Source organism: Rhinolophus ferrumequinum, chromosome 9 (genome assembly GCF_004115265.2).
Source record: "Rhinolophus ferrumequinum isolate MPI-CBG mRhiFer1 chromosome 9, mRhiFer1_v1.p, whole genome shotgun sequence".
NCBI lineage: Eukaryota > Metazoa > Chordata > Mammalia > Chiroptera > Rhinolophidae > Rhinolophus > Rhinolophus ferrumequinum.
This window is the reverse complement of record NC_046292.1, coordinates 23,197,596-23,211,996: the sequence shown is the minus strand read 5'-3', so window position 1 is coordinate 23,211,996 and position 14,401 is coordinate 23,197,596. Positions and strand designations below refer to the sequence as shown.

The 14,401-nt window shown below is 45.7% G+C and overlaps 1 protein-coding gene across 1 annotated transcript in view; it reads left to right on the top strand.

Annotated features, from left to right (window-relative positions):
• Nucleotides 1-14,401, top strand: part of CSMD2 (CUB and Sushi multiple domains 2) — a 579,918-nt gene that overhangs the window by 364,664 nt on the left and 200,853 nt on the right. Inside the window, exons 14-15 of the mRNA XM_033115124.1 lie at nt 1,791-2,117; nt 6,047-6,241. Of these exons, the coding sequence (XP_032971015.1) occupies nt 1,791-2,117; nt 6,047-6,241 (522 nt within the window). The remainder of the gene's footprint in view (nt 1-1,790; nt 2,118-6,046; nt 6,242-14,401) is intronic.

Below are 14,401 nucleotides of genomic sequence, written 5' to 3'. Positions count from 1 at the left end.
CTGAATTGGATGGGAGCATTTTGCGTAGCAGGTTGAACCTAATGCAGAAAAGGAGAAGATGGGTGGAATCAGGGAGAGGAATGAGACACTCAAGGAGTCAAAAAAAATTCCTTTGTTTTGTGTTTTTCCTTTTTTGCAAACATGATTTTATTATTATTTTTTCACTTTAGTTTCATTATAATTCACAAGTCAAATATTTAATTTACTTAAATTTCCATTTTGTTAATACCAGACATCAATATAAATGTTCTCAAGGGAGTGAAGTGTCCATTTGTTTTTACCTTCCTTATACTTTTATATATTAAAAATGTTTAGAATGAGCATATATCATTTTTGCAGTCAGAACAATTAAGTGTTGTTTACATTTTGAAAAACTGTCACTCAGAAACCTATTACTCTAATACAGTTTTTATTTGGGGGCTCATGTCCGTGTTTTATCCATATGTAAACAAATATTCAATAGCTATAATCAAAAGTGTACATGTAATTAAATGATCTACCATTTTACTTAAAGATGTTTAACATTCTTCTTTCTACAGGGTCATATTCATCACTTTAATAATTACGTTCAAACTGCTTCTCATTAAAGGCTATAATATACGTCACATTAATGAACTAAACATAGGTTGTTTACATTTTTTCTCTCCAATAAAATTATGTCACTATAAACATCTTCGTCCATGTGGCTCTTTGTCTTTTGAATTAATTCCTAGTGTTTACTGAGTCAGAATATTTGAATAGTTTTTTGGCTGTTGATAAGAATTCATATACTCCCTTCCGAAAGGATTATATCAACTTTACACTCCAACTGGCAATAAATACATATGAGTTTCTGTGAAGCCTCAGCAATATTCTGTTCTTTATTTTTTTTCCCAGTGAAATGGACTGTGTTTTCCTATTAATTCTATTTTCTCTCATATGAATCCTCTGAGCATACTCTTTGCTCATCTTGGTAATGTTCTCATACAATTAAAAAAGCTCTAATTCAGTACTGGTATTTGCCCTTTCGCATACTTGTCGCAATTATTTTTTTTCATTCTGTTATTTTTCTTTTTAATTTTGGTTTAGTGTTTGTTGGTTTTTTTCCATTTATTGCACTTACCTTGCTTCAACCTCATTCCAGGGTCTGTTTGTCACTGACTGGCATGAAAAGGGTTTAAAATGAAGATTTTTCAGAAGAGTGGATTCTTAGGGTAAAGTAGGAGAGAGAATAGGAAATGGACAGGGCATCGAGAGGAGGCACTGTCACCTCTCTCCCCCAGTTTCTTCCAAAGCTTTGGTCTCTGAAAGATGGTGCTTACCCAGCCCCTCCTTAGCATAGTTTTGTAGCTTTGAAGTTGTCAGAATCCCCACCCAAAATGTTTAAAGCAGAAAATAATCTCTCCACCCTGGTTACCACCTGCGGGATCACCACCCTGGTTACCACCTGAGGGATCACCACCAGCTGAGAGGAACTGGGCACGGAGACCACTTACGCTTAAGTGATGGTTTCTCCCCCAACACAAAGGACCAGGAGCATGAGACACTGGGGTAAACACACTGAAAGAGGGAGATGGGGCCAGGAGAAGAGTGAGTCTGCAGTGTTGGCTGTTTGCCAGAGAGCCATGCCCAGCATGGAACCCAGCATGTCTCCCACCTAGAGCTCAGAGCCCAGCCAGTCCAGTCCATCTCTTGTCTCCCCCTTTCTCTCTATTGCTCTTTAGACTAAGGAAATGCTCCCCTGCCAGCCCTCAGTGGCCCAGGCAGAATGCCAGGGACGCTTACTGACCTGCGCTGCTCTTCTCTTGCAGTTTCCTGCTTCTTCAACTTCACCAGCCCCTCCGGGGTCGTCCTGTCACCCAACTACCCTGAGGACTATGGCAACCACCTCCACTGTGTCTGGCTCATCCTGGCCCGGCCGGAGAGCCGCATCCACCTGGCCTTCAACGACATCGACGTGGAGCCTCAGTTTGACTTTCTGGTCATCAAGGATGGGGCCACCGCTGAGGCCCCAGTCCTGGGGACCTTCTCAGGAAACCAGCTCCCCTCCTCCATCACCAGCAGCGGCCATGTGGCCCGTCTCGAGTTCCAGACTGACCACTCCACAGGGAAGAGGGGCTTCAACATCACCTTTACCAGTGAGTCCTCCCTCTGTCCCCAGCTGAGCACCCTTCTGAGTGTCGGTCTCTGTGGATGGTCAAGGGTGCCCCCGAGGAGGAGCTGATGTGGGGGAGCCAGTTGTAGGGCACTGCAGGCTGGAGTGCCTAGGCCTTCGGCTCAAGCATGAGCAGGAAAAGCATAAAGTGCTGGCTGCTGACAGGGTGCTCTCTCCTGGGGAGTCACTCTCTTGAGCATTTATATCCTGTAGGTGTGATACGTAATGTAAAAGGAGCCCGGGACTCACTTCTCCCTGCCACCCCCTCCCAGCTAGAACCAGGAAGGGCCCAAGGGAGAGCAAGCATCTCATCCTTTCATTAGTTACTGATCCTTCTCTGGTGCGCTCCCCCCACGGCCTTGAACGCCTACGTACTGCTGGCTTCGAGTATTCCAGCGGGGCTGCTCACACTTGACTTTGCCGGGTTCCCATTCCCACAGTCGAAGCAGAAACGAAAGTCTGGAGCAGTGTTTCTGTTTGGCTCTGAGGCTACTTAGAACCAGCTCTTGGGGTCCTTCCTCATTGCCCCTCTCAGGGCCACACTCCAAAAGCTGTCACCTCCAGTTTCAATCCTGGGCCCCTTCTGGAAGCAACCTGAAGCTCGGCGGTGATTATTTTCACTTCTGTGTCTCATGGGGTTCCAGTGAATATCGGGGTAAGGACAGAAGCTTGGAGACTGAAAATAGCAAGCTGCCAAAGGCAGCAAGAGTGCTTATCAGGTGATAATAAGTTGTCAACCTGGTGACCTTGGCCGATGGCAAATAGTCAAATGGGGTTAAAGCTAGGTCTGCCCAAGCAGTTAACCGGATCCTTTCCGAGACGCTGCTTGCGAAACACAAGTCCCCAGTTCCAGCTCCACCCCATGCACACAAACACACACGTAGAGCTGGTGTCCCTGGTGCTTTTTGACAGAACTGATCTCCCGCATCCCGTCCCCCCATCCTGGGCATAGGAGTCTTGCCTCCTTGTCCCACCTGTCCCTGGGGTCTAGTTGAGCTGAAGACAATAGATACCAAAAGGTGGGCCACTGGGGACCCCAGATTCCAAGGGAGCACCCAAACTAAAGCCCTTCCCTGACATTCCCTGCAGCACCTTCCTCAGGACCCCAGACTTGCTTGAAGCAATCAACTTTCCCAAGGCGTGCCTCCTCCAGGGAGAATATTTCTGTTACCTTCCTCTACGGGCAGGAGGAAACAGAGCCCAGTTCTCTCCTCCCTAATCTTGCCAGTCTAGCAGCGCAGCTCTGGCTTTTCACTTCTCTGGCCTCACCCCTGTTTTCCCGTGAGACCACGAGCTCTGGAAAGGTGGGGAAATGTATTACTTATCTTCCCATGCCCTCTGCCCACACGGGCTGGTCCGTGGTAAGGATCGGTAAATGGTTATTGAATGGGAAGTTCAATGAATGACTCAGTGCTCTTTCTTCCCTGGTGAAGTGGGTAGAAAAAGGGTAAGAGGGACTCAGAGAAGCCCACTTGCCCAGAATGGTGATGCCTGAAAACTCTGCAGGTCCGACTAGGTGTGGACACCGATGGGTCACCTACGGCAAAAATGGGTGCTCATAGTCTCCTAGGAAAAGCACATCCTAGTAAGTTACCACCTTCCAGTAAAGTAACCACTGTGTCCTCGGGAGGCAGAGGCAGACGGCAGGGGACCTGACCTGAGGACCAACCTCTTACCTCGCATTTCTCTCCACCATTGTAAAAACGATACACGTCCAATATGTAAATACTCAAGAAACGGGACAGGCCAAAGAAGAAATGCTACCTACACCCAAAATCCCCCCACCCAGGAATGATTCTTGCCAACACGTTATAGACAGATATTTTTCTGTGCATTTATAGGTAGACAATTGGGTGGAGACATAGGAATAATGTTTAAAAATCTGGGCCCCATCCGAGGCCTGCTGAATCCGAATCTCTAAGGAATGAGGCCCCGGAATCTACATTTTTTACAGGTTTCTGATGCAGTTAGTGAAACAATAGTGCACGGACAAGTGTTTGAGAACTAGTGTACTCTCCCCTGCAGGATATTCATCTCTTAGGTCACATCCGAACTGATGGACATCTGGGCTGCGCTAGTCTGCCCGGTGTCGGGGAGCTCGCCTCCCCAGGCAGCTTTCTCCATAGCAAGAGAGCACGTGGAGCTTCCCCTTACGATGACTTGAAATCTGTGTCCCTGTAACAAGGACCAGTGACCCCGTTTCCACCCCTCAAGCTCCTTAGAGTAAACCTAACCTTTCTTCCACGGGGAGCATCCTCAATGGTGATGATAATAGCTAGTTTCCTGAGCACCTACTGTGTGAGCCCTCTGCAGTCGTCACTGCTGACCCCACACCAAAAACTTCCTAAGCGAAGATCTGTCGCTTTTCACACACCAGGAAACTGAAGTTTGAATGGGTCCCCAGGAAGAACTGGGCGCTATTTAAACCCTGACTTAGAGCTTTTGCTCCCGGATGTTGGAAATAGCTCCCTACCCCTTTTGTGTGTGTGTGTGTGTGTGTGTGAGAGAGAGAGAGAGAGAGAGACAGAGAGAGAGAGACAGAGAGAGAGAGACTCATACAGTTTTGAACAGACAATCGCCTGGACGTCTGGCTTCAAGCACCACTTTTCTTCCCACCCCATATTTCTCAGTGTCAGGGCAACCTCAGGTTCCTAATGAAGAAAGGTGGGGAGACTGAAGTCAGAGCGAAGGGTATTGGGGAATCTGTGAAGATTCTGCAAGGTGTCCTCATAACCATCCCCATGTCCGATGCTCCCACAGCTCACCTGCAGTAAGAAGGATCGCCAGGTTTGCAAGCTCCTTGCCTCCAGCAAAAGCCAGCAGCTTCCAGGGCTGCTGCTGTTTCTGGCTGTGCAAGGGTTTCGGTCACTAGGGAATTTCAGAGGCTTATAAACTGAGTTCTTTAAAGCGGCACTTGCCCGTGCAGCCATGGAACCTGGATTCCACTGCAAAACCAGTCCTTCACACAGCAGGATTGCCAACGCGGGGTGGCTTCAGAGACTTGCGTGTGAGAACTGTGGTACCCAGAGGGGGGAAGGCTGGGAATGTGTTTAGTGGACATGGAATTAGAGCGGGAAGAAGGAAGGGAACTCAGATGTAAGGGGTACTTACCATCTCTCAGGAGCTGTACCAAACATTCTCCACTTCCCTATTCATATCGACTTGCATTTTATTTCTATCCCAGAGTGACCCTGCCAGTGAAATATCTCATTTTATAGGTCAGGAAACAGAGGCTCAGCAAGATTACGTAAGTTGCCCAGAACCATGTAACTAACAAGAGGCAAAGCTTGATTAAACCCAAAAGGGTTCTGACTCTTTCCTCCCGACTCCCCTGCTGCATTGTCAGTTGCCTTGGAGAGTGAGAGGCAGCCTGACAGAGGAAAGCCAGTGAAGGAAATGGGTTCGGACAGGGCTGATTCCAGGGCACGTCCTCTGTGGTGCTCGGTGTCTATTAGTGTCAGGGGATGTAGAGCCCAGCTCACCTGCCATGTAACGGATCCCATCATGGTGTGAAGTTAGGAAAGCGTGGGATCCATTTGACATTGAAGAGACAGATCTGCTCCTTCGCCTCAGTTTCCTCATTTGCAAGCTGGGGTAAGACTATCTCCTTTGTGGAATCATTATATCATGTAAATGAGCTAACATGAGAAATGCTTAGCCCACTGCCTGATCTACAAATGTGCATTAGAATGAAATTGGATTAGGTGCTCAGAAAGGCATGAGATCAAGTGTAACGGTCACCTGCCCTGTGCCCGACGTGGCATGTCAGGCACGTCAGGCCAGGTTCTAGGCTATCTGGCGGGTTCTTGCGGAATGGTGGAGGTCTAGCGTTCACCGTCATAATGAAGCTGATATTCTTGGGGGGTCCATCTGTACAGCATCGCTGCCTAATCACGGTCTTGACCCCCACAGCCTTCCGGCACAACGAGTGCCCAGATCCCGGCGTTCCAGTAAATGGCAAACGGTTTGGTGACAGCCTTCAGCTGGGAAGTTCCATCTCCTTCCTCTGTGACGAAGGCTTCCTCGGGACTCAGGGCTCAGAGACCATCACCTGCATCCTGAAGGAGGGCAGCGTGGTCTGGAACAGCGCAGTGCTGCGGTGTGAAGGTACGTGCCTGCCGGGCTGAGGGCCACGTCTGTCAGCGAGTGGCCTGCACCACGACGGTCCATTTTCGTATTGCCACCCTCTTGCCCTCACACTGGAATCTCAGGAGCTTTATAGTACCGCTTTGCATAGAAATTCGAATTGTAACCAGAGACTAAACTGGAGAAACACTAGTTCTAGACTCTCAGGCATCAAAAACACCTTCAACTGGGAACTCTCTCGATATCACAGCCATTAGGAGCCCTGCTTCCAGCTCCTGCCCAGGGGACTCCATCAGCCCAAAAGAGTGTTGGCGGTGCTGTGAGTTCTCGCATCTCCAGGCTGCCTGCCACACTTTCCTTCTCCACTTCTGCTTTCCCCCACTGCCCTGGGACATCTCCCAGGCTTGGCCTTTGTGCCCCCGTTACATGCTGCCTTCTTATCTTTGTGGTCAGTCTCCAGGAGACGAAGGGCAGACCAGCCAGAAGAAACACAGCTGGAAGCAAGCACAAGGGTTATTATGGTGTCTCCTTAATCCTGCCTTGCCACCCAGAACAGGTTGTGACTCAATTTCAGAGACCAGCCATCTGTTCCACCCAACTGCAGGCATTTAAAACACAGATTCAGCTTCTCGAAGGCAGGATCATATCAGATCTGGGTGCCAAGCACAGTGCAGGATAGGCCCTCAAATATTTGTGAGCCAATGGATGAAGGGAGTGGATCCCACAGGCCCTTGGAGGAAGTGACAGTGTCCGAGGACGTAGGAGCTGTGCTTCTGTCCTTTTGGAAACCAGAAAGCTTGTTCTTCTCATCTCACTTGATGGGCAGAGGTGGAGACCTAAGAGACCTCTCTATGTACCCCACCCCCAAACCCAAATCTGAGCACCCCGGCCAGCAGGAGGGAAGGACAGGAGAACAAAGAAGGGGTGTGCCTTAGGGGTGTGCCCCAGAGCTGACAGGTGGGGGAAGGGAAGAGAGGAGAGACCACTGAGAATACAGTGCACGTGGCAGAGCGTCTGTGGGCTTTCAAGTCAGAGGGGCCTCGGCTGGAATCCTGGCGGGTCACCTTTTCCCTCTGAGTCTCTGTTTTTCCATCTGAAAGACGGTAGGGGTAATAATAGTATTAATAAGATGTATATGTAAAGGGCAGTTCCTGGTATAAAGTAAATACTCAAAAGTCCTAGCTGTGCTCGCAATGGTTTGTAAGCTCCATGAGGTTAGAAAATCACCCTTGGCCTTATGTTCCCACAGCTGGCCTATTGTTTGACACTTAGATTCTCAGTCAATCCTGGTTGACGAATCACTGAACGAATGAGTGAATGAGTGAATGAATGACCTTTTAACTAGGTTAGAGCCTCCCTAATGGCCTCCAGAGCCCTGACTCACCAGACTGCCTTTTGTCTCCACCCTGAAGTTTACCAGCTGAGTCACTCTGGGCAAGTGACTTGACCTCTCTGTGCCTCAGTTGCCCCATCTGTAAAGTGCGGTTAATACTGGGAATCTCCTCGTGGGGTACCCGTGAGCAGGCCCTGCTCTTGCAGCAGGGTCTGGCAGAGGCAGCACTCAATGTGTGTGGGCTGTGAGCGTTATTTACCCTAATTTTAACCATTTCCTTGTCAGACCAATCAGATGAGTATTGCTTCACTTGAGGTCAGATGGAGCGTTTCTATCTTTCCGGATGCTTGTCTCAATCATGACATGAACAGACTACTTTCTGCCCTCCGGAGTCCCACAATGAGGTCCACACAACCTCACTGGCCATTTTTCCGCAGTGGAGTGAGCACTTTTGGAAATTACATAAGCTTTAGAGTCAGAGAAAGAAGGTGAAACCCACAGCTTCACCTCCTCCCAGCTGTGGAACTGTACATTAGGTAACTCCCTCGTTGGCAGCAGTGGGACCATCGTGCATGTATGATGAGGATGTTTGCAGATAAGCAGATGAGCAAAGCCGTGCAGAGCCCAGGGTTGGAGGTTGTCATTCGGCGGTCATTCACCTTGCCTCAGTCTGGCCCCTCATTCTCCCTCATGCTCGTCAATCTCCTCTGACATCTCTGGGTTTCCTCACATTCATCCACCTTGTCCAGGACATTTCCCTGCAGTCTCTTGCTCATGTGATCCCTCCTTTCTCCTAATTCCTGTTCTTCATGGCCCATCACCGGACCACTTATGGGACACTTGGTCTCACCAAGTGTATTCACTTTTCTTTACCAGTTCCATGAGCCTGGTCCCATCTCCCCACCAAGATTCTCCGCACTCCCAGGGCAGAAGCCCAGGCCCCACTACCCCTGAGCCTGTGGGGATTCAGTCCCAGTGGAGTTGACTCCCCTGAAGAGGCATCAGGACCTGGAAACTGCAGAATCCTCTTTCGTCCACTGCTACCTCCTGCAGGTGTTCCCAGACCATCGTTCTGCCAGTGTAGTGAAACATGCAAGACCGTGAGAATGCCGGAGAGAACCCCACCTTTGTTAGTGGGCTTTAACGTGGCTCACTATTTCACAGGCAAAGTCCTAAGTTTGAAATTAAAACAGTCTCATTCATCCTGCCCCTGGGAAGACAGGAGGCAACCAAAACGAGGGGGCAGCCTAGTGGAGAGTCCCTGACTTGGCACAGGGACGAGCCCGCTCGGTTTTCTCAGAGTGATGGGCGTTTGCTGCCAACCTGGTTTCCGGGGATCTGGGGAGCAGCACATCAGTGGGGCAGAGTGAGAGAGGCCGCCTCGCGTGGCCAATCCCAGATCTAAAACTGTAGAGCAGGCCAGGTAGAGACACCCTGGGCATCTGACCCCTCTGTGTCCCCTCGCCCCCTTTATGTCCCAGCCTTGGGAGAACCCTGCTTTGTAATCAGCATCTTTGTCTTTTTCAATTTGCTAGTTTTGTTTTTGATTAAGTATCCCCACCTTGTGGACAATTAAGTGCAGGAGCTAATGGTCTTTTAAAAAACCTTTTAATATATGCTAAGAGCCACTTAGCTTTTGAGAGGCTGTAATGGGACAAGGGAGAAAATGGCTTCTTCTCCTAAATTTAGAAAGAGGGATGATCATCTGGCTAATCAAAGGCAAAAGCCAGCAAACTTTTCTTAAAGGGCCAGCTGGGAAGCGTTTTCGGCTGTGTGGGCCCTAAGGTCTCTCTCTGCTCTGCTCTGCCATCGTTATGTGAAAACAGCCCCAGACAACACATAAACGGATGGGCCAGATTTGGCCCCTGGGCTGTAATTTGCTGACCCCTAATCTAAAGAACAGAGGACATAAGGGATCTTCTGTTTAAAATCAGAAATTTCCTAAGACTTCCAAGTAGCAAAAGCATCCACAAAGGACTGCCTGGTCGTGTCCCCTTCACATTCATCCTTCCTTTGCTTTTAAGAAAGAACCGACTAATTATACTCTACTATGATAAGTGTTTTACTCGCTCATTTCAGCCATGCAGCAGTCTAGGAAGTAGGTGTAGTTATTGTCCCCACTGGGTTAAGTCACTTGCCCAGGGTCCTCCCAGCTTGTAAGTGACAGAGCCAGAATTCAAACCCAGGCTTTGGCTACACTGTTACTGTTACTTTTCTTTTCTTTTTTTTTTAGTTATATCACTAGAGAGAATGTCATTTCAAACATGTTTATGAAAGATTTAAAAGCATGCACAAATAGGATGAAAAGCAGGTTTTCTACTTTCCATATCCCAGGAGAAAAATAAAACAAAAGGAAACATATTGTCTATTGCAAAAGACAAAGACCGGACACCACATAGAAGCATCATAAATTGTCAGCATAAAACAAAATGACAGTGGAAAGACAAACATATCAGTTATGATGATGAAGGTAATTAAACTCTATTAAAAGACAAAGACTCAAACTGGATTTAAAAAAAAATATGTCACTTATAAGAAATACATGAAAAAATGGAGATAAATTATCTACAGTAAGTATATATTTTCATTTTTAAAGTAATACTTGGTGGTTGTGAAACATTTGAATAATATACAAGTGCAATAAAGTTCAAAGTGGAAATACTCATTTCCCAATCCCACTCCCTGGAGGAAAATGGTTGAACAGTTTGGTTTGATCACATCCACATTTCTCTGTGTCTATACCAAATGTGTTACTTTTATAATCAGAAAATTTAAAAAATCCTGTAAGAAAGAAAGAAGGTCAAAGGGATCTAATATATGGTGATGGAAGGAGAACTGACTCTGGGTGGTGAACACACAATGGGATTTATAGATGATGTAATACAGAATTGTACACCTGAAACCTATGTAACTTGACTAACAATTGTTACCCCAATAAATTTTAATTAAAAAGAAAGAAAGGAAGGAAGGAAGGAAGGAAGGAAAGAAGGAAGGAAGGAAGGAAGGAAGGAAGGAAGGAAGGAAGGAAGGAAGGAAAGAAGAAAGAAAGAAAGAGAGAGAAAGGAAAAGAAAGGAAGAAAGTCAGTCAATTCTCCCCACTCCTACAAGAGGAATCTAAGTGATGGTTGTAGCTCACTTAGGCCTCCAAAGAAGAAGTTAGGGTAGTTATTGAGTGTCTAATATTCTTATTTAATCTTCTCGTCACTCTTGTGAGAAAGATATTATTATGCTCTATACATGAGAACTCTGCAAGCCAGTGAGGTAAACTGACTTGCCTGAAATCACCCAGCTAGTAATTAACTGAGCAATTACTATGTGCTAAATACTAGGCCAAGTGCTTTATGTACACTGTCCTATTGAATCCTCCTGACTACCCTATGAGGTAGGTCCTGTTATTATCCTCACTTCACAGATGAGGAAACTGGAGCACAGAGTGGTTAAGTAACTTTCCCAAGGTCACTCAGCTAAGTGAATGGAAGAGTCAGGATTCAAATCCAGATATTCTGATTCCAGAACCATCACTTTTAATCACCAAATGTGGTCCGTCTGACTCCCAAGTTCCTTCTCCTTTCATTCTACCACAGAACAGTGGAGGATGGGTGGAGAGGGGTACAGGTGGGTGGTGGGGAAGCAGGGCTGGAGGGAGAGAAAGCCAGGGGAAAAGGCTTGTACTACCTCTGGTCATTCACACTGGACACTTAGTCAGTCAAAACCCCTTCGAGGGCAGCAGTCAGGGTGGGGATTCCGAAGTCCACTCTCAGTGATTAGAAATGTGGGCTCTGGAGCCAGACCACCCAGGTTTAAACCCTGGCTCTGCCACTTCCTCGCTGTGTTTCTGGACGAGTTGTGTAACTTCTTTGTTTCCTCACCTGTGAAATGAGGCTAATACCATTCAAGGCCGTTGTGAGGACGCACATGCAGGAAAAGGAAAGACACACATAAATTACCTTCTTCACATCATTCTGTTGTGTCACCACTCCCAGTTGCCCCCTGCCTTGTGTAACTTTAGCATCAGAGGTCAGGAGAAGAAGGGTCATCCATCACAGGGACACCAGCCCTCATGGGGAGCCCGACATACCGGTATTAATCACCGTATGCCGCCATAACAAAATACCACAGACCGGGTGGTTTAAACAACGGAATTTTGTTTCCTCACAGTTCTGGAGGCTGGAAGCCCAAGATCAAGCTGCCAGCAGGTTTGTTTCTCCTGAAGCCTCGCCCCTTGTCTGGCAGGTGGCTGTGTCCATCTGTCTTGCTGTGGCCTCACATGGCCCTTCCTCTGTGTGTGTGTACTTCTAGCGTCTCTTCCACTTCTTATAAAGACACCAGACCCATTGGAAGAGGGTCCACCCTTATGACTTCATTTAACCTAATTATCTTCTGTAAAGGCCCTCTTCTCCAAAAACAGTCACATTAGGGGTAGTACTTCAACCTATGAATTGAGGGGACACCATGCAGTCATGACACCCAGTATGTCTACCTTTCAACCAGTATTTCATTTCTTTGACAAAATATTTGTTGAGCACGTACTGTGGGCCAGGCAATGGGTTTGACACAAAGTCTCTTTTGTCTTCTTGCTGAGCTCTTCTCCCTTTTCTGTGGTGCGTGCGTGTGTGTGTGTGTGTGTGTGTGTCCTTTTTTACTCCCAACATTTTTTTCTTCTTCCAATGTTATTTATTGTAGTAAAATACACATAACAAAACTTACCATCTTCACCAATTTTAGGTGTACAGTTCAGTGGTATTTAGAACATTCATATTGTACAGCCATCACCATTATCTGTCATTGGAACTCTTTTCATCTCGCAAAACTGCAGCTCTGTACCCGTTAAACACTAACTCCCCATTTCCTCTTCCCCCAGCCCCTGGCAACCATCACCAGGACTGTCTACGAATTTGACTCCTCTAAGTTCCTCATACAGGTTCCTCATGAGTGGAATCATACAATATTTATCCTTTTCTGACTGGCTTTATTTCTCCTAGCATAACATTCTCAAGCTTCATCTATGTTGTAGCATATGTCAGAATTGCTTTCCTTCGTAAGGCTTAAAAATATTCTGTTGTATGTATATACCACATTTTGTTTACCCTTTCATCTTTCACTGGATATCTGGGTTACATCCACCTTTTAGTTACTGTGAATAACGCTGCTATGAACAAGGCTGTACAAGTATCTGTTTGAGTCTCTGCTTTTACTTCCTTTGTTTACCCCAACATTTTTAATGGAAAATTTCAAACAAAGAATAGTGTAATGAACCCCCATGTACCCATCACCCAACTTCAACAATTACAAACCCGTGGCTGATTTTGTTTCATTTTACACCCCCACCCACCACCAGCCTACTCTGGGATTATTTTGAAGTAAATTTCAGGCAAAATATTTCATCCACAACATTTCAGTGTGCATCCCTAGCAGATAAAACAAACTCTTCAAAACATAACCACCACACTGTTGTCTTAAAAAAATAAAAATAATTGCTTAATATATTCAAATGTCCATCATTACCTAATCCTTTCTTTCATGGGATTTTTTTTAAAAATCGGAATCCTAGTTAGGTTCACACATTATAGTTGGCTTCTATCTAAGGTGTCTACTCCCACCCCTTGCGAATTTTTTTGTTGAAAAAGCTAGGTCATTTATCCTGAGGCGTCTCCTGCACCCCGAATTTTGGCAGTTACATCCCTGGGAGGTTGTTTAACGTGATCCTCTCTCTCTGATAATTCTTTTAGTTGGCCACAAGATCTAGAACCCAATCAGATTTAGGTTTCATTTTTTTTGGCCAGAATATTTTATAGGCAGGTCTCTGTGCTCCATCAAAGGCACATAATGTGTGGTTGTCTCTCTTTGGGGATGTTAGGAGCAATCGATGAGCTGTAGCCTATGGATTGCAAAATGGTAACATGCTATCATTTCTTCTTTTCTAAGATGGAATACTTAAAGAAAACTTGCTCACATCAACTGTTTGGTTACCCTGAGGTATAGTTAGTTCATAAAGGAGATATACTCCTTTATTTATCAGTTTTCGTATTGATGAATTGATTCCCTAACATCTTCCAAAGTTGAGCATTTTTTAAATATTATTACAGTCCAATGGATTTAAGCATATTTTAGGTACTTAAATCCATTGGAGTTATTATTCTAATCAACATTCCAATTGTCCCATTACCCAGTGGGATCATTTTGAAATTGGCCCAGTCTCATCTTGTATATTTTCTGTCCGTGACCAAGACTCATCCGTTTCTCCAAGGAGTCCTGGTTTGTCTTCTTTTTGTTTGTTTGTTTTTTTAAGTGAAAAATGATATTTAGAATCTGGGCACTGAAGGTGCTTATTACTATTGAGCAGGTCCTTGTTTCTAAGACTTTTCAGTGAACAGAGCTAAGAAATTGGTTTTTAAACATAAAATGTATCATGGGTTTATTTTATTTCAAATGTAAAAACACTTTTATTTAACTTCCTTGATGTCATATATGTATCTCCTTTCACTGTTGCTGGAAATCCCTGTTCCCAACACCAATATAATTCCATAATACATACCCAATAGCCTCAGAATTGTAATACCATACTACCAACAACAATGTGATTACTGGAAAGAGTTTAAGTCGTTTTTCTTTCAATTCTTCTTGTCCCCATGGCCTACAAGGGGTGGGCTATCAAATTACAGTGTTTTAAAATCTCTTTAACTAGTTTCTTCATGTGTGATTATGCCAACTGATACAGTATTGTATTCATTTATTTCCTCTGCCTTTGAGTTTTGAGAAACGGCTTGTCAAATTTAAATCTTTCTTTTTAATTGTGTAACATTTTTACCTAGTTCCAAAGTTAAACCTCGAAAAGAAGGTAACTTATG